Source organism: Camponotus floridanus, unplaced genomic scaffold (assembly GCF_003227725.1).
Source record: "Camponotus floridanus strain SB8 unplaced genomic scaffold, Cflo_v7.5 scaffold64, whole genome shotgun sequence".
NCBI classification, from domain to species: Eukaryota; Metazoa; Arthropoda; class Insecta; order Hymenoptera; family Formicidae; genus Camponotus; species Camponotus floridanus.
This window is the reverse complement of record NW_020229814.1, coordinates 941,868-965,996: the sequence shown is the minus strand read 5'-3', so window position 1 is coordinate 965,996 and position 24,129 is coordinate 941,868. Positions and strand designations below refer to the sequence as shown.

At 33.6% G+C, this 24,129-nt stretch overlaps 1 protein-coding gene across 1 annotated transcript in view; it reads right to left on the bottom strand.

Annotated features, from left to right (window-relative positions):
* Nucleotides 1-5,737: 5,737 nt before the first annotated feature.
* Nucleotides 5,738-24,129, bottom strand: part of LOC105252152 — a 155,803-nt gene continuing 137,411 nt past the window's right edge. The window contains exons 3-8 of the mRNA XM_025413262.1: nucleotides 14,298-14,407; nucleotides 13,950-14,201; nucleotides 8,656-8,888; nucleotides 7,545-7,875; nucleotides 7,216-7,374; nucleotides 5,738-7,014 (exon numbers count right to left, since the gene is read on the bottom strand). Coding sequence (XP_025269047.1) covers nucleotides 6,875-7,014; nucleotides 7,216-7,374; nucleotides 7,545-7,875; nucleotides 8,656-8,888; nucleotides 13,950-14,201; nucleotides 14,298-14,407 — 1,225 coding nt within the window. The 3' untranslated portion in view covers nucleotides 5,738-6,874. The remainder of the gene's footprint in view (nucleotides 7,015-7,215; nucleotides 7,375-7,544; nucleotides 7,876-8,655; nucleotides 8,889-13,949; nucleotides 14,202-14,297; nucleotides 14,408-24,129) is intronic.

Genomic DNA, 24,129 nt, shown 5'->3' with positions numbered 1-24,129 from the left:
ATAAAGAGGTACGAGCTAACAAGTGCACGAGCGACTTCGTTAAATGGCAGATTCTGTAAATAGTGTTTTATCAAGGACTCCTATATATGACAATCACTGTAGGCACTTCATTTTCACGGAACCACCATGAATCCCTTTGTCTCAGCCTTCGAGCATGAAAATCAATCGTATCGACAAACACGTGACCTTCTCGAGGAAGATGCTGTATATGTGTATGTGCGTGAATGCGATCTCTGTTGCTCAGTGGCTTCCCGAAGTAATCAAAGATATAAATAAAATCCGAAAAAATCATAAAATTTAATCAATAACTAAAATCAGACATGTGAATTATTTATTGATAATCTCAGAAGCATTCTTGTAATTATGTAACAAAAAAAATTATAATTAATTATTATCATTATTAAAGTATCAATGTGTTGCTATTATTTTGCTTATTTTAAAATATCAAATAATCTTTCGTTAAATTGTTGAATAATAATATACATAAGTATTAATAATAATAATAATTAAAGTATTAAATGATAAGTTGTAGTTTATAAGTTAATTATTTATATGTTGATTTTTTTTATATTAATGACATATGATATTTGAGAGAAAAGAATTAGAATAAAATCACGAAATGAATCTTACGCTTACGAGATATCTTATTATTCTTTGTCAAAATATAAAATAATTTAAATTTTTAAATTGAAATATAAAATAGGAAATATCTTACAAATCTCTCTTTAAACATTTTTATAATTTTTATTTTTATTTTTATTAACTTTACTTTAATATTTTTTCTGCGTAGAAAATGACTAGAGAAATAAGGCCATGTTTTTATGTAAAGAATATAGTTACATATTCTACACGTTTGAAAGAACGCCGAATTTTCGAAAACTATATATCTTGATTAAAAAAAGTTTGCTGATAATAAAATACATGTAAATCAAACAATTTCAAACAATTTCAAATTTCGATATTCATTTCCTATGTTATCGAAAGTAATGTTGATAATATAAATAATCAAATTAATTAATATCATCTCTATTACTATCGATCAATACAAAAATGCATGATGAGATTATTTGATTCACAAAAAGAAGCAAATATATATCATTATACATATCAAATTTTTTCTTCACGTTTTATATTTCCGCAATTATTTGCGTAGAATTTCGCGTAAATAGTTTCGAGTATATAGTTCTCTATAATATCCTCTATAATCCACCAAATTCTAGATATAAGATGTGTGCTTTATTAAAATATTTTATAAGAAATAAATGGAAAAATGGAACTGTGAAATTGCAAAATAATTTTATCATATATAGAGTTTTTGATACATAAAATTTTATTTTCTACCTATTATATAATATATATGCTAAAATGATATATATGATAAAAATGTATTATACTTATGATAAAATGTATTTTTATTTCAATCACTTTTTTTATTTATTTTTCGTTAACATATTTCAAATAAATTTTTTTTCAAATTTTTATTTCAAATAAAATTTTAATTTTATTTTTGATATTAGAAAAAAACATATGTGAATCCTAAATAAAAAGATAATTGTCAAATTATTGTACTAATTTAAAAAAATCGAAATTTTCTTACTTATAAAAAAATGAAAATTTATAAGTTATTTACAAAATATACAATCTATTCACAAAGTAATTGTAATCATTCTCGTATTATTATAAAATATTGATGCTTTAAAGAAAAGTATTAATATTTTATTTAAAGGGTAGCAAAGGAGGAACTTTCTATCATTTATGAATTCTCGGCAATTTGATAAAAATCGTCCGAAAAGTCAATGTTCAAAAAAACATATCTCCGAAAAAATTGAAAAACTTCGTAGATGTTCGGTACAACCATCAATATTTTCAAGTTTTACAACACATATTTAAAATTTTGACGGATTAGTTTTCTTCTGTTCCGAAAAATAATTGTGATATAAATAAATATGGCACAAAAAGATTCGATTTAACTTTTTAAAGATTTAATTATTTCTCAAGATTTTTTAAGAGACTTCTATCTAATATATATGTATATATACATATACACACAATGTATATATGCATATGTATATGGTATATATATATATAAATATATATATATATGTATATGTATATGTGTATATATATATATACACATACATATACATATATATGAAAACTGAGTTGGACATCTCGAATAATCAATTAATCTCTGACTGAATATTTAATTAAATTGAAGTTTACAGTTTCAGAGCAGTTTTGTGCATTAAATACATATATAATTATTTATTTATAAGATAATAATTCCTACGAAAATCTTTTCTGTTCATATTTATTCCCGCTGCTAATATTAAATGTTGTTACATATTATGAAACAATAGTGTATTCTACAGCAAATATTGAATTATTACCATGAGAATCGAAATTGATTTCTAGACTATCTAACATATACATACATACATACATATATATATACACACACATAATAATATATATATATATATATACATATATATATATATATATATATGTATATGTATATATATACGATAAAATTCGAAATTAAAGCAATAACAACTTGCGAACGAAAGAGCGGAAGGAAAAATTAATCGTGGATATCAAGTATATCCAGAAACACACTCACGCACGCAATATGCATACATGCCACGTACACGGACGCTCATTCACACGTTTCTCTCTCATACACACACATACATACACACATACACACGTACCCATTTTCTTTGCCTTTCTCACATATCTTGCTGTTAGATTACTAGCGTATTCAATTAAACTAATTGTCGTGCCAGTTTAAACTAATAACTTGCTAGTTATCGTCGCATTATATAGCGCATCATCAATAAATTAGACACATTTGTCGAGGCAACGTAGTTTGCAAGGGTAGAGTGGGCAGGCAGCTCGCGGAAATTAATTCTCGCGACGGCCACGCGAATTTTTGTTGAAACACTTTCCACGACGCATGTGAACGAATCGGATGCTCTCGCAGCATCGTTATTAAAATTTGTCTTGCAATTAATCTTATGTGCGATCGATCGATGTAGATAGGTAAAGAAACAAAATTAGGAAAATATATATCGTACAAAAATTTTGTCTCTCTATATACAAAAGAAAATCATACCGCTAAATTAAAATGCATATTTTCGGCTGGTTTAATCATTTAATTCTTTTATATAAATTATATGTTTCTTAAAAATAAAGTAATTTCATTCGTTCCGTTTATTTCGCCGTTTTTTGGAGATGTGATATTTGTAATCATATCAAATCATAAATGATTATCTTAAGAACAAATGAAACATATAACTTTCCAAAATAACTTTCCAAAAAATAAAAAAAAAACTAATTGCTATATATATTTATAAAGAATATATAATACATTCCAATTAAACTTAATAACTTTCGAAGAGATTTTCGACTAATGAATAACACTCATTAATGAAACAAAGTGCTTGAAATAGCACAAACAAAGGCGTGACGTTTTTATTTTAAAATAATCTATTAGTCTCTATTATTTTAAAAAATATACATCATTGAAAAATATACATATATATAATTGAAATAAAATATATGATACACATATATTGTGCATATATAATTTTATTCTCGTCAAAAATTAAATCTTAATTGAAAACGATTAAGATATATTAAAAAAAAGAAAACAAAAAAATTGCGAATTAATTTTCTTACACCTAAGTGGATTGCTATTAAATTTTTGTACCTGAATCAAAATTGTGGTGATAAGATACAATATTTCAATCCATTTCATTGTTTGTACTAATTACGTGAATCATTATTTTGAAATCACCAATTAAAATCAATTAATATCACACTTATTTTCATCATGCGTTCCGAGAAATCAAGGCCAATGAATGATGGAAGAAAATTTTCTCTTTCTTTCCTTTCTTCGAATTGCCTTAGCGATCGATCGCACACAAATCCCTATCTTTTTTCCTATCTTTCTTTCGTAGAGAAAAACAGAATACACAAATTATATATTGTAAATACTCGATTAACACGATAATGACGACCGAGCAATTAATTAAACTATTGGGAAACTCGTTATTACAGTAATAATATTAATATTGATCATTAATAATAATTTTGTACAATGTTCTCATCCTATTTGTTCTCTCTCATACTTGGTTTGTGACATGCGTCCCTATAGGCAATAATTCATATAAAACAGTATCGGTTTCAAACGAGTAGCAGTAAGGTATATACTCTTGCGGGAAAAATCTCGCTTTTCCACATTCTCGAGTATATTTTCTCTCGTACTCTACTTTACTTGGATTCGTGTTTACTTTCGTACATAAGAGCGGGAGAAAACGCCTTTCGTTTTCATCCTAATTATTCATCATCTCCGACTGCTTCGGAGAACTGCGGGGAGACAACAAGTCCCTCGAGCAGATACATCGAGCTATCTTCGCACGCTTTGTTCGTCATTCGATCCGTTCGCGTCGCAGATTCGCGCATCGGATTTTTCCTCCTCCACGTAGGTAGCGAAGGCAAACTACATACACTGATAGACTACACTTCCGGATGCAGTGCGTATTTGAGGATCGCAGAGCTGTGCGATCGGAGCTCCCGAGTGCGAGATCTTGCGCGCTTTGAAAATTGTCGTGGGATCGATCGGTTGGCCGCCTCTCGCAGACAGGTCGCTTTCGACGATTATTAGAAATTTCGTAGAGCGAGCGCGGTGGACATTCAAAGAGGGAAAGATAATCGGCGATGTCTTTAACGAAGCTTAGGTAGTGTTGATGATAATTTGGAAGACGCGATCCGAGTCTCGGACGAGCTCAAGCGCCAAGAGGTTGCAAACACATTGATGATATTGAAAATCAAGATAATGATAACTTCGCGAACCGTTAAATTAGGAAACAAAAATTTATACCGAGTGAGATGATTGCTTCGCTTACGCGACGTAGCGAAGGATATTATAATATATCACTCTCGCATTCGGTCTGCCTGCTCCGCAGTTACGGATATAATCGTCATCCACAATACACTCGTACGTCGCACAATATTAATAATATATACATATATATATATGTATATATATATGTATATATATATATATCTGTATACAAATCGACGTAGCCGATGACGGGTGGCATTGTCTTTAATCTAAGCGACAAACATAAGAATTAAAGAGATACTAGAGACCAGTCAAGATTTGTCATGCTAATAGTATAATAGTTACACACCCGATATAATCAGCATCGTCGTTATCGTCATTGTAACTATTATGATCGTTATGACGAATAATCCGTGACAAGTATAATCCGATATAATCGCGTTATACTATCGCGTATAACTTTTTCATTTCTCATCGGATTATATTTAACTACATAGCGGCCCTCCCCATGACAGTTTTTTTTTTCGATTCGCGTTTGGAATAATTTGTGCCAATGCCCGTGTTCACTCGCTTCTCTCTTAAATATTAGTTAAATACGTACTATTTTCCGCAAGTCATTATAGCGCATTAAAATCAATTAGATGTGTGTAGATAATTAATTTTTAGTAACATGCTTTTTTTGTTATTTAGTTTATTTAGAGACGTCTTTTATTTAATCTTCGATTCACCACAGCGCGAGTTTCAGATGCTTACCCTCTATCTCATCGCGTTCCATCACTAGGATTTCCTCCCTCGCAGAATTCGCATTTGTAATGTCTACATTTCGAACACTGCTAAAGAAAAGATTATGGCAGGGTTATACTTTTATTCTCCTTCTTCTCTGTATTTCTTTTTTTTTTTCGTCGTCCTTTTCCTTTTATATCCATCCACGATACACGCACACATCACTATACTTTATTAGACCTAGCATGCTTAGAAAATACTTGAAAAATGAGTCTATTGGAAGGTGACTGCAATATATCCATCACTATACACACTTGTCCAAATTGAATTAATCGTTCCACGTTAATCGTGCGATCAGAGTTCACATTTTTCGCTGAGTATCCTCATCGTAGAAAAATTTTCATATCTCCTTCCGTCGTGTATCCTTTCTCTCCAACTTTTTTTCTTGCTCCACTCCTTCTGCTGCGGCCGAACTAAAGCAAACCCGCTATCCTCTGTCCATCAATCCGTGTTATAAACAAACGACGCGTTCCTATCAGCCTCCAGGCTTGATTAAGTCTAATTTTTGTTACTGGCCAACTGTACAGTGCTTGTAGTCTCTTCGTATTTTCTTAATAACCTTTCGTCTTTCTTCTCTAACCGCGCGTCTCCGAATTCTCATAAATTGCGCTATTGCGATTCTATCTTTATCAGCATTCATACGTGTATCGTCAATAAGGTGGATACTGAAGAAAAAGATCGTACAACATGCGCACACTTGTCGCATTTGCCCATGCGAAAGTCACTGAAACCGCCCCGCTTCTCGGAATAATTCTAATAATCAATAAATATATTTAATTCTATCGCAATATAGAACTGTGTACACGACATAAAAGACAACAGTATCGCCCTAAATTCAGAAATATGTTTCCTTTTAAAGCCGCTTCCTTTCCTTCTGTTTGCCAATTGTATCGAGGTGAGAGCTCATCGACGATGACAATAACGACGATGAGGATTACGGTCCTCGTGACTTGTCCTGATGAGAGCGCCACGAGTTGTTATCAGTATATGTCGGCGTCGCTGTTTTAGCGTGCCTTCTCGAGGTACTAGGCGTGTCTCGGCGCGTTGTCGCATGACCCATGCCAGTTTGTTGATCGTCGAGCGCTTAATTAATAACGGAGACGCGCGGCTAAGAGCTTGCTGTCCTTGGTGGCATGCGACGGGATAGCGGACGGTTGCGTCGTAGTGACAACGTTGCAACACGGTGATGTTCGCAGTCATAATCGTGGTGGCAGATTCTTGAAGAGATTCACTCGGTGGTTACCTTCTGTCTCGGTAGAGGAGATAAGTCTTCATCGTCTGCGGCAGATTTAGCTCGTTGATTTTGTCCTCTAGCCTATGCTTGCCAATTCGCTGTCGAATCACTCTTCGACAAAGATCCATTAGAGGCAGAGGCTCGGCTGTGAAAAGAAATAAATGTCTAACTAAAAAGAGAAATCTTTTCCGTGCGCGATCAAATGTAAGTAGTGTTACTATATTAGCGGGTATCGACTAGATAAATGTTCAAGAAGATATCTAGCTTTCAAAGTTTTAAATATCTTTCTATAAAAGAATATTAAATATTTGAGAATCACTGCTACTTTTACAAATCGTTTGCTTACGATCTAGTCCGCCGATGTATTTCATTGTGATCTCGCAATGTCCCCACACGGCAGATACGATAGGGTGCAATTTCCTTCCTTTGAGCCCTCTAAAGGCTATTCCGAGATACTGACCATCCACTACGAATGCTAATGTACCTTCGTCCATATCGAGGACCACTGTGAAGAATAAAACGTGTATATTATACTATATATTATTATATATTATTATAGTATATTATTATATATTATTATATATTATTATAGTATATTATGAAGTATAATATATATTTTCTAGTATAAATCGTATAATAAAAATCTCGTGCAATTATACGGGAATAATTGCTTACCCAGAAACTTGTCAGGAACAATGAATGTTTCGTCGGGCTTGAGGAGCGCCGGATACGTTACACCATTGTTATTTCTCGAGTCGTGATAGAGTTTGTTCCTACCGAGATCCCAACCCCAACTAAGTTCGTTGTTGCCCACTAGACTCTGGTAGCCAACACTATGTAAAGGCGCGTCCGCCGTGGCGACTCCTACCACCGCGTGCGTACCTCGTTGCCTCGTGCTCCAATAAAGCTCCCATACGTGCATTCCCTTAGTATATCCTACTTTCCCTCGTATGCAATCTGTGCTCTGTGCTACGGGGTGTCGATGAAACGTCAATTTGTCGTCCTCCTACGAAGAATAATGGAATCGAATTAGGAAAAAGTTGCCTTCAGAAGCATATTTTTAAGAGCCTTTAAGAGCCCAATCTAGAGAAATATGATTTTTAGGGATTTTTTCTTCAAGAGTTATTAAAAATTGTCTTTTTGGCCTCTTACATATAATTAATTTTTAATATTCTTCAAAAAAATTCCAAAAATTCATCCATTTTTTTATACTGCTAGACTTAAGACTGATGTTTTTTATGATTAACGAGTTGTAATTAATCAAAAAATCTATTCTATTTAAATACACAAGTCCTTAACTATTTTTTAAAGATTAAAAAGGCAATTTCTTAGATGATTTTATGAACAAAAGTTTATACACTTTTGCCGTAAATGGCTTCCAAGGTGGTCAATAAAAAAATTATACTTTTTCCTAATCTCGAGGATGGATGGTTCCAATCTTTCTCTTGAAATTTCCAATACGTTAATTTATAATGACTAAGGAATTAATTTTTATTTTTGACAGACCCCCGATTTACTAGATTGATGATACCAGAATCCTCCAATCGCTACAAATTAGTTCACTAATAACTAAATAAATTTCAAGAAAATAATTGAAACTGTCTTCGAGAAAAAATATGATTGTTCTATTGAACATCCTGCATCTCCAGGATTAAAATCTTCCAGACGAAGATAATACATAAACTTTTCTCCATAAAATCATCAAAAGTATTACCACTCCCAACTTTTGGTACTCTTAAGGAATCTGTCTACCCCTAGCTACCTTGCTAGCCCTTAGCTAGCCTACCTTGACGAATATATTTAGGCTACGATCGTCGGCATTCCAGCTATGATGAACCTGGGTGTCTCGCGAGGCAGGCGGCATGTCGAGGAGTACATCGAGACGCGCCGGTCTCGCAAAGTCCTGCGCCAGCTCGCGAGGCACCACCGACCGCGTGTACGTCGTGTTGTTGCCACCGCCGACGCCGACCCCTCCGCCGGCTCCGGCACCGCTCTCCCGGCTCATGCTCTTCACGCCGCCTGTGGAGGTGAAGAAAAAATTGAATCAGTGGACGATTGCATCTACGATGGCCTACTGGCCTCGTCCGAGCCCAGCATCATTATTCTTCATCCATCCCCTTTGTCATAAGAGCTGCTACAGCCCAAGTTACCCTAGTTACCTAATGCAAACTTGCTGGTCGAGATACGTCCGCTTTATCAAGATATATAGTTAGGATGTCTACACAAATCTTGTAAAAAATTCTTTCCCCGTTATTTTTAGGGGAATATTTTAAAGATTATTTTTGTGTAACCTTGTGAAAACCTAAAAAAAATATAGGGAGGTACAACTTTTATGAGCACATTTTTCATTGGTATAAAATTTTTACTCTTTTCATCATTAAAAATTACAACAAAGAGTATGTACTACATATTTAATATTTTGTCAAGACTGATTGAATATGTATAAAAATAGATTTCAAATAAATAGTTTGACTTGCTGATTGTTTGCAATATAAGAAAAAAATTAGAGAAAATTTTAAAAAAAATTTCCTGAATCCCAATAAAATTCCACAAAAATTCCCTTTTTTTCCAAGTACAAAAGAAGTCACTGATAATCCCAGATTTTTCATGTTTATCTAGGAAATAAATGATAATATGATAATACGATCACGCTTTCCTTGGAATATTCTTGCTGCTTCGAAATGTTTGTAGAAAAAAATAATACACAGATGGAGAAGAAGGCGATTCTTCTTATCCCGAAGACGAATCGAGAACGTATGACAAAATATTTTTGTGTAACTTTCGAAAACACGCGATATAAGGCTTCATCGCTTTACGAGTTATTATTTTTATCTCACTGTTTGTAAATATTGTTCTTAACAAATGATTTGACTTTTATCAATTTTTACAATTTTACTAGCCCGCTTCAGTTATTTGCTTTTAATCATGCTTTATCTCGGGAAACGGAAACAATGCGATAATAAAAAAAATACATCGATATATATATATCGGTTATTGATTTAAGCTAATCTGTATGTATCTGTGTGAGTTTACAATAGAAATAATAAATTTTTATTTAGAGATCAAGTCATACGTGTTCGATGGATTTTCAACTATACATTTCTCGAAAAATTATCTCGATAAATATAAAAAAATTCACAATTCCATCTTATTTTTGTACTAAAAGAATCTTTCATTTTTCTTTGATTGTCAACTGTGATTTATTGTTCGCTATGTGTACAGTATTTCGGATGGCGATTTTGTTAAAACACGTTTTTTTTAAAAGATATCTCTAAGTATTTCTATCCAAGAAATAAAAACTCATAATTTAATAATGGAATATTTAAAAATAAACAGTATTTAAATAATATTTAATAACAACAATAATATTTAAAAATTTATTAATAATAATATTCAAAAATAAATAGTACTTAAATAATACTTAAAATATCCCCTCTTACATCATTATCTCGTATTTAATTTAAAAAACATTTTCATTATCTCGTATTTAATTTAAAAAATTTTAGAAAAATTTGATGAAAATATTGCATTCAAAAAAGACATTAAAAAACCTTTTATTTTTATCTGTCATATCAAGTATAAAAATTGGATACACGAAAAGAATTATTCCAATAGACCGCATTTCGAAGGATACGTTGCTGATAGATTCGAGGGGAGAATTAATACTTTTTCCGACATATGAAAAATGACAATATATATCGTGGTACCGATATTGGACGAAAATAATGCAGGCATCTCCTCGATAGATACTCATTCGAGATTCAGATATCGTCTGCGGGACGGTACGTTGGATACCTGCGATGAATCAGAAAATTTAGCAACGAGGTAAACGTCCTACGAGGGAGATGGGGGAAGAGGGCAAGGATCGAGAAAAATAATGGCGGGTCCGGCGATGCGAGTTTCTCGAGGGTTTCGACTGACCCGGACGATATCCTCGGTTTATTTGCCCCGACAGCTGTTCGCTCGTGTCTCGAGGGCTCCTAGGATTCCGGAGGAGCGAAGGTCTCAAAGGGTCGTTCGTGCCTGAAAAGGCATCCAAAGGGCACCGATAGAGAAAAGGGCCCTTTCACGTGCGCAAGACCCGAGCCCGACCAGATCCGCATCCCGAGATCCATTTTTTCCTTTCCTTCCCTTTCGCCTTCCCTTTCGTCGTCGCCTTTAGCGTTTCAGGTTGTTTCAATTCGTGCTGTGCACAATGCGGTCTCAGATCATAAATTTCACGGTCGCAGCTGAGCCGTGGAATCGGTCACGCTTTACGATAAATCGAAGCCCCCTCGTAAATATGAATACTTGTTATTTCGTGTTTTCAGGAAAGTCGGAGAAATTTGGGGAAGAAGGGAAAAACAGGTGCAAACCCGGAGGTAGGGAAATTTCTTCGCAGGAAGAAAAACAAGTTTCATTGACCTGAATTTCGAATTTCCGAGGCAGGAGAGGCGAGAAAGAAGAGACAAAAGACCCCGAAAGGACCTCGTTACATGCCAGAACGGTTTATCCTTGGAACGGGAATATTGTCCGCGGATCCGTGAGTCTCTTAATGAGAATCGTACGCGGTGAGTAATTAGCTGGTCATTACTTCGGTCATTACTTCGCGGAGGCGCCGAGCCCCGACGATGTAATCTGACGTATGAAAAATTAAGGATGGACAATTCGAATAATGGTCGTATGACGAAACGAAGAGAGGGAATCTTTCATCGATTGCGCCTTTAGATGGAATCGCGACTTCTTTTCCCTTTATTATCCTTATTTCCTTTATTTCCTTGATTATCAAATATTTTTAAATTACTTCCTTTTATGATTTTCTTTATCCTATGTTCAGTTACGACGCCTCAACGGCTCCGTCTAAAGTCGCATTTATAAATCGATGACGACATCCAGTCGACTTCAACGGGCTTCTTACGAAACCGGATGGAACCGTTGAGGCAAAATAAATTCTTCAAGTTTAAGTCCTAAGTCTATGCGTCTGGTGTGACGAATGAGTTTCGATGATGGAGGCGTCTCGTGAAGAATATAAATCAAATCTTGGAAAGGAACAACAGCATAAAAAGCAAAATTATTTAATTGACAGACGGTATTTCTGTTTCAATTATCTTCATATGTAAAAAGAGCGAAAACGTTTGCTTGTATAATTTTGTGCATAATTATTGCGCGCATGAATCCAATAAATATTTATCACGCGTTAAAATAACTAGTTTCGTTACATCATGGGAGATGTAGATAGTATTACCTTTTATCGCGCAGGTTATTTTAAACAGAGAGAACGGCAAAAATATCTCTTCATCTCTCAATTATCTTTTATAGCTAATGATCTTTTGTCAGTGTATTAAATATTTATAAAAATGTAAATAAGATTGTGCGAGACAGAGTACGAAATTTTGAAAAGCACGCTAAGAGAAAGCCTCGTGGTGTCTAATTTGAGGGAGCGAGGTATCCCGCGTAAAGGACCTGTTCCAAGCTCTACCTGAACAGGTAAAATGAGGCGAGGTCAAGGACCTTGACCCTCGATGAACGAGGCGAGTTAATCCGAAGAATCTTCTAGCTTCGCGCACACACATACACACAAGCTTCGATCCGTTTATGAGTGGAATCTATCACGCATTGTGACATATAATAATATAATGTCAAAGAATGTATGTATAATGTATGTATGTTTGTGATTTATGTAAGGGAAAAGTTGCCTGATGCGGAGAGGATGCTTTAGAAAGCAATCCAAATGTTGGAAGCGCACTTTATATATGTATAGAGTTTACAGAAATTAATTATGATCGTAGACATAAGATATGTAAGAGCTTGTAGAAGATTAGACTTAGAAATGTAAGCAAGAGCAAAAAAATAGCGACATTTAGTAAAGTAAGAAGTTGAGAGATCTCTGGTATACAGATTCTCTCTTCGAAAGTTCCTAAAATCTTCGTCTCCCTTTAAGACGAATGAGAAAGATATTTTGTTTTTAATTTTTTTCTCCTTTTTCAATCTGGCCCTCATTATTTTCATTTATTGTTTTTAATATTTATGAATAATTCGTGGTTGGAAGATCCAGATTAAACGAATAATAATGAAAAATCGTTATTTATAATTAATAATTTTACAAAGTAATAATTTTAATAATTTCATAAAAAATAAATTTATAAGAGATTTTATAAAAAAATATTTACAAAAGATAAAAATATTAATACAATATTTAGCCTGTTTTTTCATTCGTTTAATCTGAATAGAAATGTCAAGTTATAAAGTCTGGATTCTGGTTTTAATGAAAATAAAAAAATCGTGATCAAATAAAATGCACTTTACATGTGATATTTACAAACTATGACATTGAAATTTTCAATATTTTCGACTGATTCCGACATATTTTAATAATAATAATATTTTTTTAATAATAAAAAAACTCAGCCGATCAGTAAAAAGTTGAATAATGTTGCAGATTCTAATATGACCTATATATCTGAGTTTAATTACATGTTTGTAATATCTTTTTAAATTTTCTTATGGCAATGTTTTTTTCAAAAAGATCTTTTTTTCGTGTATTTTTTTGCATGTTTCATAAGATGCTGCATCTTTACTAAGAACCACGCAAATTCTATCGATGGCTTCAGCAACATTTTTCAGTTACTTTGCTAAAATAAATGGCTATTAAATCTTATTTTAAATTAATTTTACTAACTTAAATGATAACATTTTGAAGCCACATTAGAAAAATATGTAAAAGTGATCATGTTCAAAAATAATTTTAGAAATTTAGAAAAATTAAAGATTTTGACTTTGAATAATTCCTTTGTTGGGAATAATTTATCTCCTCTTTTAGATTTTATCTTATTTCTTTCTTTTATCATTCTCTTTAATCTTAAAATTTTCCTTCAAATTTCTCCTTCATTGAAGAATTTTACAATTTAATATTAAAATAAAAATGTTTGATAAAACCTCTTCATAAACGATAATTGGAAAAATTAATCGCTGCAATTTACATATTGAAAAGAGAAAACATTAAAATTGTTAGCAATTCTATCCCTTAACTAGAAAGAAAATTATTTATCCTTCATCAGATTGTCATGTTCGACCGCGGGATTTTGGTAAATGTCGCCTGACCTGAAATCTTTTGGCCCATGTTCATGCCCCGGTGGTGGGAGCGATGGTGTGGGTGATGCCGGTGGTGATGGGGATGGTGACGGTGTTCGGTGCACTGCTTGCTGGCAGGCAGTTTGTGCCTGTGATGTCTGTTGCCGCAGGTGGTAGTCGTGGTGGTAGTCGTGGTAGTCGTGGTGCTGAGGTGATGATGATGGTGATGGTGATGATGATGATGGCCGGTAGCCGGTGGTGCGGCAGGCACCACGCCACCGTCTATTCCTCCCCCGCCGCCCCCGCCGCCGCCGCCGCCTCCTCCTCCTCCTCCTCCTCCGCCGCAGCCGGCGCCGCCGACGCCCCTGCCGGGGCTACCACCCCCGCCGCTGCCGCGGCCGCCTGCGCTACCTGAACCGCCTCCGGTACCGCCAGTCGCCCCGTTTCCGCGGCTACCACCCCCGCTCACGCAACGATTCGCTTTGTACCTGCAATGCGAGAACAGAACGAGGGCACGTTAATTCGTGTGCGTTCTGAAGGGTGAGAGAGGAGGAGAGATAGAGGGGGGGATAGGGATTGATACGCGAGTCGGGATCGATACGAGAGAAGGGGAAAGTGATTTTGGCTGGGTTTGATTTTTACGGTTGGCGAAGCGCTATGCTAAATCTTATCCTCGTTTTTTTTTTTCATTTGGACCTGGGGTTCGAATTTACAAAATTTAAATAAAGCAAAATAAATAAATCAAGATTCTGATTTCCTACTAATTTTACCCCGAGAAAATCCCTAAATAAACCTGTAATAATGTAATAAATAATATAATAATATAATAATATAAAAGTAAATAATATAATAATATAAGAGAATATAAGATATAAATATAATATAATATAATATAAGAGTAAATAAATAAATATAATATAATATAAGAGTAAACAATATAATAACATGAGAGAAAATAAAGTACTATCAGAGTACTATCAGTATAATCAGGTGCTCTCTCCTAGTAAGTACCATCAGGGGGTGGTTACTTTATATAATCAGTTCATTTATGTACAATCGTTGCAAATGAAGGCTGATTATTACCGATTGCTCTCTGTTGACAGAGGAAGATCATGCTAGGCGATCAGGGGTTTTCTTAATGCATTATATTCAATTCCTCTCTCGTTTCATTCCGCCCTCGGATAAATCCTCGAAAATTCGAGAAAATCCCATAGAATTTTCCTACGGGAAATCACGAGTCGACGTGTCTCTGAATTCGGATAATCCGAGGTATGCGCGCCTCGTCTGCGGATTCGGGAAAAAAAGCATGTCCGAGCAAATCTCGATTAATCACGTTTCCCTATTTGCGGAACTTTGCGGAACGGATTATCCATGCACACATAGTACGTAAGCGTGGAATTGCGGGAATCGATTAATTCTTCGCAACGAATCAAGTATTGTATCACTATTTCCACCCCCCAGTCTTTCCTTCTCATTCCGAATTTTCTAAGAGTACGTATCGTAAAAAGAAAAAAAATGCATATGTCTCCGGACAAATACGTGCATTAAGGGACTGATTATTCCAAGAATTCTATACTTCAGCAATGATATAAATTTTTAATTAAAATTAAAATTGAGTAAAATTAATCAAAATTAAAATCGGTTAAAATATAAATTTTATCAAACGTTACATATTAAAAAGGATTATATATTGAAATAATAACATGTATGCGAAGATTTTACAATGTAATAATATTTAACGAAGTCGAACCTTTTAATTCAACTCTTTCTTTTATTACACTTTGTATCATTAACACGATGTGTAACATTTGACCGCACGTGAGGCGAATACGAGAAAACTCGAGTGAGTTTGCATACCAGGAATGACCGCATTTTAAAGATGATAAGGAACTTGCGTTATCGTATTATGTCATGTTACAATGGTGGTGCATAATTCAAAGATTTCTTGAGCATAAATTTGCTGACTGAGTTTCCTGCACTTCTCAAAATACACGTACAAAAATTGTGTATAATAAAAAATGTGTATATTAATTTAAGAATCAAAGATAAATATGTATTAGAACAACAAAAAGAGTAATTATCTTTAAATGAATTATTTAACTAATTAAATAAATATAATTATTTAATTAAATTTAATTAACTAAATTATTTAATTAGAAAGATAAATTTTTGATAAATTTATCCTATTTTAAGATTCTCAAATTTATTTTACTTTAGTATTTTCAAATTTTATTTGTTATTTGTGCAAAAAATCAGCAGCAATGTTTTTTAAAATCATGAACATTGCACGAACGTTATCAATTTCCTTATAAAAATTAGCGCAAAATTCGGTATATTTTTAATTAAAATTATTACTTCAGATTGTGTGACCAAACAAAATGTGTGATCAACGAAGGAGCGAAAGTTCACAAGCACACGTAGAGATCTACAAATAAGAATGCGACTTTCTTGACAGGAATACGATGTATACACAACGTGCCCAAACAAGTAAGGTTAATTGTACATACATGACGATGATCATTTCTCGCCTACTTGAAGAGAAAAAGAAAAGCGCGGAAAACAAATGAAGATTAGACGATACGGATCCATACCCGGTGATGGATAATTTTATACCAGCAAGATATGATGAATATATAATTTAATCAATAATTTTCTATTGTGTTTCGCAGAAAAAGAATATAACACTTAAGCTTGAGGAAAAATATTCAGAATTAAAAAAAAATTCAACTTTTTGCTTCTAAAATTTATTTAATTGTTATTTTATTCCATTTCTTATCAAAAATGGATGAGGGATTATTCAATGAATTTTTACAAATCGAATTTTCGATCGTATAATTAAAAAGTATCACATCTTATTATTTTTACATTCGATAATATCTGTCAAATGACGATAAAAAAATAGGATAAAAAATGACGAGAATTATTAAGACGATTTTTTTCAATCCAACGATTTGTCCCAGAGCGTGATGTAATATAACGTAAGCTAACTGTAACTCGATCGCTCGTCGTATCCCATGTCGCTGTTCTGACTTCCGGTTGTGGACACCGGACATTGGCATCCTGAATCCGGCCGATTCGGTTTCATTCGCGATAATCAATGCCAGGAAAAAGGAACCTGTTACGGAAATCCGTGAAAAATTTCGCTTGTGTCTCGGATAAAAAAATTGAATCTCACGCATTAAAGTATGTCTGTATTTGTTTTAACGATTTAAAATTGGTGATAAAATTCAAGATATCAAAATATTTACAATTTTATGCGTCGCATATTCCGATGTGTCTATCCTATATAATATTCGCATCAACTTTATATGTGTATTAATTTTGCTGCATTAATGGATTTTCTATATATCGCGCGACACACATATTGAAATTATAAATAGAATTCCATCGCGAATTAAAGGTCGTTTCAAGCTGATTTTAGACGACCTATAAATCGCGACAAAATTCAAAACAGAGATCCATCAATAATATCATGTGCATGTATATTTTGCATGTTTATTTCTTTAATATATTTTCTGAGTTTTTTCTGAATTATGCATAAAATTGTAAACAGAATTTTATAAATATTCTGCCCTGAATATACCGTCGCAAATTGTAAAATATTTAAAAGAAATATTTAAAAGAAACTTAATTCCGCTTATAAATGAATAAAAACCTTATATAAATCTGAGCTGTACCAATATATTCATCTATGTGCTTCAATTAATTATAACAAATAGCTGTTTCTTTTAAAACAATTTATCATTCGAAATAAAATTCAAGACAGAAATTTGTTTACAATTTCAGGTATATTTTAATGTATGTTTTTATTCTATACAATATTTCTATCAATTTTATATGTTGATTTTATTTCTTTTTATATTACGTGACACACATATTAAAATTATAAATAAAATTCGTTCACGATTAAAGATCATTTAAAACTGATTTTAGAAGACCTATAATTAACGATAAAAACATTTAAAAAACATTTAAACGATAAAAACATTTAAAAAACACAGATCTATGAATTTCATGTGCGTGTGTATTTTATACATATGTGTTCTACTTCTTCAATATATTTTCTAGGTTTCTTCTGAATTATATAACACATGAAATTGTGAACAGAATTTTATAAATACTCTGTCCTGAATATATCGTCGCAAATTGCAAGATATTTAAAAGAAGTTTAATTGCGCTTATAAATGACAAAAACTATATATAAATCTGGGCTGCTCCAACATGTTCACCTATGCTCCAATATTAATTATAGCAAATAGCCTGTTTTTTATATGTTTTTTATAATTCGAAATAAAATTTAAGATAGAAATCTGTTTATACTTTCATGCATATTCTAATCTGTTTTTATTCTATATAATATTTCTATCAATTATGTGTTAATTTTGTTTCTTTAACGAATTTTTTGCATTACGCAATACACATATTGAAATTATAAATAAAATTCGTTCACGATTAAAGATCATTTAAAGCTATAAAATTAAAAAAACATAGCTCTATCAATTTTATGTGCCTGTGTATTTTGTACATGTGTTCTATTTCTTCATTATATTTTCTAGGTTTCTTCTGAATTATGTAACACATGAAATTGTGAACAGAATTTTATAAATACTCTGTCCTGAATATATCGTCGCAAATTGCAAGATATTTAAAAGAAGTTTAATTGCGCTTATAAATGACAAAAACCATATATAAATCTGAGCTGCTTCAATATATTCACCTCCAATATTAATTGTAGCAAATAGCCTGTTTTTTTAAACGATTTATCATTCAAAATAAAATTCAAGATAAAAATCTGTTTAATAATAATAAGAAAGACTTATTTAAGACCAGGCAAAGCGCAGGTGGTATTACGTGTGTGATACATAAATCTATAATTTTTAAAAAACCAAATTCTAAAAATACAAATGTTTCGATTCCTTTCGGACCCTCCTCAGTGTGACAATAATAATTTAATATAACATATAAAAGAAATATAAAAATAAATAGATGAACAATATGAAATACTATACAGATTGAAGAATAAAATTGTAAAGATAAACAATGATATCGCGGTCAAGTCGGAGAAGATATCGTTAAGATTTAAAATCAAAACAGAATAATCCGCAAAATTTCGTGGCGCAATACGTTGTCCATTGCTTCTAAAAATCGCACGATGTTAAATTACATTCCTCATCATCCTTTGCAATATACGACAATCAGTTTTTCAAATATGCAACCGTTAATTGCTCACAAAACTGTTAGTCACCAAACTCACGCTCAAACATCTATTGAAATCCATCCAACATGACGTTTTGCCAAAGAATGCACGTTAGAGAAAAGGATCCTCAAGTAGTCCATGCTCAAGCGACAGCCGATGGCAAACCAATGGCTCAATATCTGTAAAGGGGGAAGGCTGATAACTTTTTTCGTAAACGCGATGTGAAAATTGAAAATGAGCGTTGAAAATGGGTTAAACGTTAAAAATATTCCATTTCAAGTAAGAGAATTTTTGAAAATATCACCGAAGAAAACAGAAGAAAGAAATTACCTTGTACGAAGTTGAAAGATAAATTAGAAGATTAAATGATGAAGCAATAATTTTCAAATACATCTTGACAGACTCCAAGCTAACAACAGATTGTAAGGAAACACAAAGATACAACAAAACGTGGGGAAAGCCTCAGGAACATAGCAAAAAAAAGAGTCAGAATCCTAGTATCGAGAGGGGTGCTTCAACTCACATTTTTTTAAGATGGAGTAGTGGACTTTACTAATGAGCTTTATATCTTCTTGTATATTCAAACTATTCACTTGCTGTTGCATATGAATAATCTTAGAAACCAATCCTCCTCTTATACCTCGGTTTTCTATCTAAGACTCGTACGTTCTCCCAATCAAATTCAGTCCCCCTAATCGATGTTTAGAAATTGCACTTAACGACGGAGAGGATTGTTAATGTTAAGACGATGCTCCTTGATTCTCGTCATAAGTTGCCTGCTGGTTTGCCCCACATATGACGCGTTACATTCTTTGTAATTAATTTGATAAAAATTTTATAAACTACGTTATTGCATTTGTAGATGGGTATGGGATCCTTGTGTTTTCTAGTGAATTTATTTAACTTATTTGGAATCACGTACGCCATTGATTTATTTGCCGATCTTGCCCAAAGAGAGAATTCATATCAGTAATATTCTTTATAAAGGGCGTTATAAAAAATGAAGACGGACAAGAATTCACAGGTGATGGATTCTAGATGCATTGGAGTGTATAAGAAATTTCAATCTGAAACGGATATTAGAGAAGATGAAATCCAATGGGTAATCATTGTTGAAGAGTAATTCAATAATTCTCGTGAGGTTTTTTTTTGTAAAAATTTTGGATAAGACAACCTAAAAACCCTGTCCAAAATAATACCTCTTTTATGGAATATTATGACAAGAAGTTCAAGAATCTACCCGAGAATGTCGGCTTTGTATATCAATCGAACTCCAAGACTCATTCATCTCAATTGAAACATCGAAAAAATTGATGTGATTGTTTCTGCTGGTTTTAATAGTGAACTGCAACCTCTGGTGAAAGGAATTAAAAATATGCAATATATTTGTATGAAATGATGGAGCAAAATATCCACGTATCAAAAATAGAAGGGAATCGAGATCGGTATTCTAGAGATGGCCCTCTCCTCAATATCCTGGAGTACTATGTCTGCCAAAACGAGGGATAGCGAGGAATCCATTGGTGTGCCAAATCTTGGTGTGTAAATCTTTCCATTGAATTTGAAAAAATTATAATTGAGCACAAGACGTACGCCAGCGATTCCGTATAAAGGATGTCTGTAGTTTGGCAAATGAAATACTAATACTGAAATACGCTTTCCAATGTCCCCAATGGCCAGTTCCAGACACGTTAGTAAACAACGAGGCTACATCTAAAGAAATAATATTATCTTGTGTGTCTGAAAACTGCCCCTGTAATTTCTTGACTAATTCAAAACTGTTTTCCATGATTCGGAGCCTTTGCCATTTACGTATTTTGTATTAATTTAATTTTTTGATCCTTTGTTAAAAATCTGTTTACAATTTCATGTATATTTTAATGTATGTTTTTATTCTATATAATATTTCTATCAATTTTGTGTGTTAATTTTATATTAATGAATTTTTTTATATTATGCGACATACATATATTGGAATTATAAATAGAATTTCACCGCGTTAAAGATCATTTGAAGTTTTTAGATGACCTAATTTTCGCAACTGAATTTAAAACAGAGATCTATATCGTCTGTATTTTGTATATATGTATCCTATTTTTTCAATTTTTTGGATTTCTTCTGAATTATGCAACGCGTAAAATTGTAAACGGAATTTTATAAATAATATCCTGTATAATTTAAATAAATAATTTCCTAAATAATTTCCTGTTAATATTTTATAAATATATCCTGTCCCGAAACATTGTCGTCAAATTATAAATCACTTAAAAGTGGTTTAATTAAGAGCTTACATAAACGGTTAAAGACCACACAAATCTAAACTGTTTCAATATATTCACCACATGGTACGTATTCTGCAATATTAATTATAATATGCGCTCTTGCAGAAGCGAACAACAAAATTTCGCGACAGGTCTCCCGAGATCAAATTCGCGCAAGTTAATTACTATTTGACGGCGATTTGATAATATAAACACATTAGGAGCGTAGCTGGCGATAATTATATCAACGACAACCATGATGTAGACGGCTCCAAGAAACTCTCCGTTGGCTAATCATTGTTGTTTTTTTAACAAGGTCGTTTTAGTGAATAGCGCAATATTTCGCCACAAATGTTGCGCCTCGTCGACACCTGTTTATTCGTCGGAACTCTCGCTTTGTAAAGTTTGTTGTAACATAACTGAATATATCCAACACAGCGCGTTTATTCTTATCATTCCAAATATGTTATATAATTTTCAGATAACTTTTCTGATCGCTTCTTGGGTCTGTAATCGTTGTAATTTTGTTTATTGAATTTTCCATTTCTTGTAGTATTTTACAAAATTCATGGAAATGTCAGATACGTGAAAATTAAAAATTTAAAATATCGAAGTGTCACGAAAACATGCGTAACTAAAATATCAGATTTATGCTATGCAGTGACGTCTTTCTCAAAATTGTATGGATAGCTCGAGAATCGTCAGTAGGCCCAAGTAAAAATGTAAATCCTTTTTCTTTGCAAAAGCGCACGGTCGAGATACCTCGGCCTCGAGAGTGCCTTTCCAAATAATTGTGAAACATTCATAATTAATCATCGCTACGGCAAATGAATAAATCATTACGATTGTGTTGCCGCATGGCGAGCAGGAAACGCGGTCGAGAAACCGCGAATTTAATTTCCCGCCGTGCGGAAAGTAAATGAGTAAGATGCCCTTTGAGCCGTGCGTCGAGTCGGGCAAATGTTCATGGCAAATCGTCGTCACGGTGCTGACCGCTGTAGCAAAGCGTTTCATTTGCAGTCCATTAATGGTATTTATCTCCGTTAACCACGGCCGACGACGATATTGCCTTGAGTGAAACGAAGAGAAAGTACTGAAATTACGCGAGGGAGCTTCCTCGCCGCTTGTGCGAATCGACTCGGTTAATTAAAATATTCCGGGCGATAAACAAAAGGCGAGATTTCCTTCGATAACATTGAAGATTATTCCAAAATATCCGAAATATGCAAAATTAATTCGCATAAAATTCAGATATATACCCGGCATCGAAAGGGTTGATTTAGTCGGTGGGTCAGATTTGAGAGTAAGTCCTGGACCGAAGGACATTTGATTTCGAGACGAAATACGAGAACACTCGAATGCCATGGAGGCGCCCGACCGACGGCGGTATTGATCCGCGGGGGTCACCTTTGCCCCACCTCGACACGGGACCAACCTCCAAATCCACCCCCGCTCTACCCTTCGAAACCCCGCGCCACGCGAGTCCTCACGACCGACGAAGGCGTTAGCCGTCGACTCCTTTCGCAAAATGGAGCCATCGAAATATTCCTGGCAAAAACCCGAGTTCCACGGGGTATTTCGTAGTAAAGAAACTCCTTAGAAGAACGAGAGGTCGGATTAAATCGAGTACACACGAAGCACATAGAGTATAATATAATACAATGCCTTCTAATTTTTGATTGTTCGATGCCTTCGCGTATATTTTCTCTGGCCTTTCAATTAGAAACCTTCATCCAAGAGAATTCAGGTATTGAAGAGTATGAAAATAATGAAGAACAATTTTTTATTTGTGAAAAATGTAACAATAATATATATATATATATATATATATATATATATATATATATTTTTTTTTTGTATCCTAACAATATAATATTTTTGTTTCAAACTGTCTTATCCATGCGAGAAAAGACGTATTTCTTCATGCAGCTGCAACTGTTGCTCTATGATGAATAAATATTTGCCAAGAGCGTTCATGATGACGAAGGGAGAAAGAGAGAGGGAGAGCGTTAATTGTTAATTTACAAATTCTCGCGCGCTCGTTGCGTCGTGGTCGCGTAAATATTTAGCATCGTGCACAACGTCGATGTTTCATGCAACGTTTAACTTAACGCTGCGCATTCGCGAAATTCATATTTTCACGCGCGCAGCAGATGATTCGTAATGGTTCGCGAGCACGTTTACAGTGATTAATTTGTCGATTAATAAATATTTCAAAAGATGCACATATTACTCGCGCCTCATAAATAATTAATCGCGCAATCTGTTTCCTATCGCTTTAATTCCCTTCCTCCTCGCGCTCTGAATTTGCAAAAGTGCAATTTTGCAATTTAAAATTGAGCACGAGTGCAATGAGTTTCGCTTTTCGCGGAATCTCTCCTGAAGAAAGTAAGGAAAGTAAGGTAAATTTTAAACATAGGGATGTTTACATTCGCGAAAGATCAACTAGTTTATTAATCTAAAAAAAATCCCCTGACTCTCCAGATATTTTTCTTCAAATTATCGAAGACAGTGTAAATTTTTTAAAAATATTTCCCGAGTCACGAGTCAAAAAAATTCCACGAGAATTCCAGGGAGCAGATACCCTGAGATAGCCGGTGAATTTTTTCAGGGATGTTTAGCGACTACCATCGTTAGACTTATCCCATTAACATCCTCTGCCTTTCGAAACTCCGTGAGTCCTCATGACCGACGAAGGCGTTAGTCGCCGACTCCTTCCGTAAAATGTTGCTATCGAAATATTCCTGGCAAA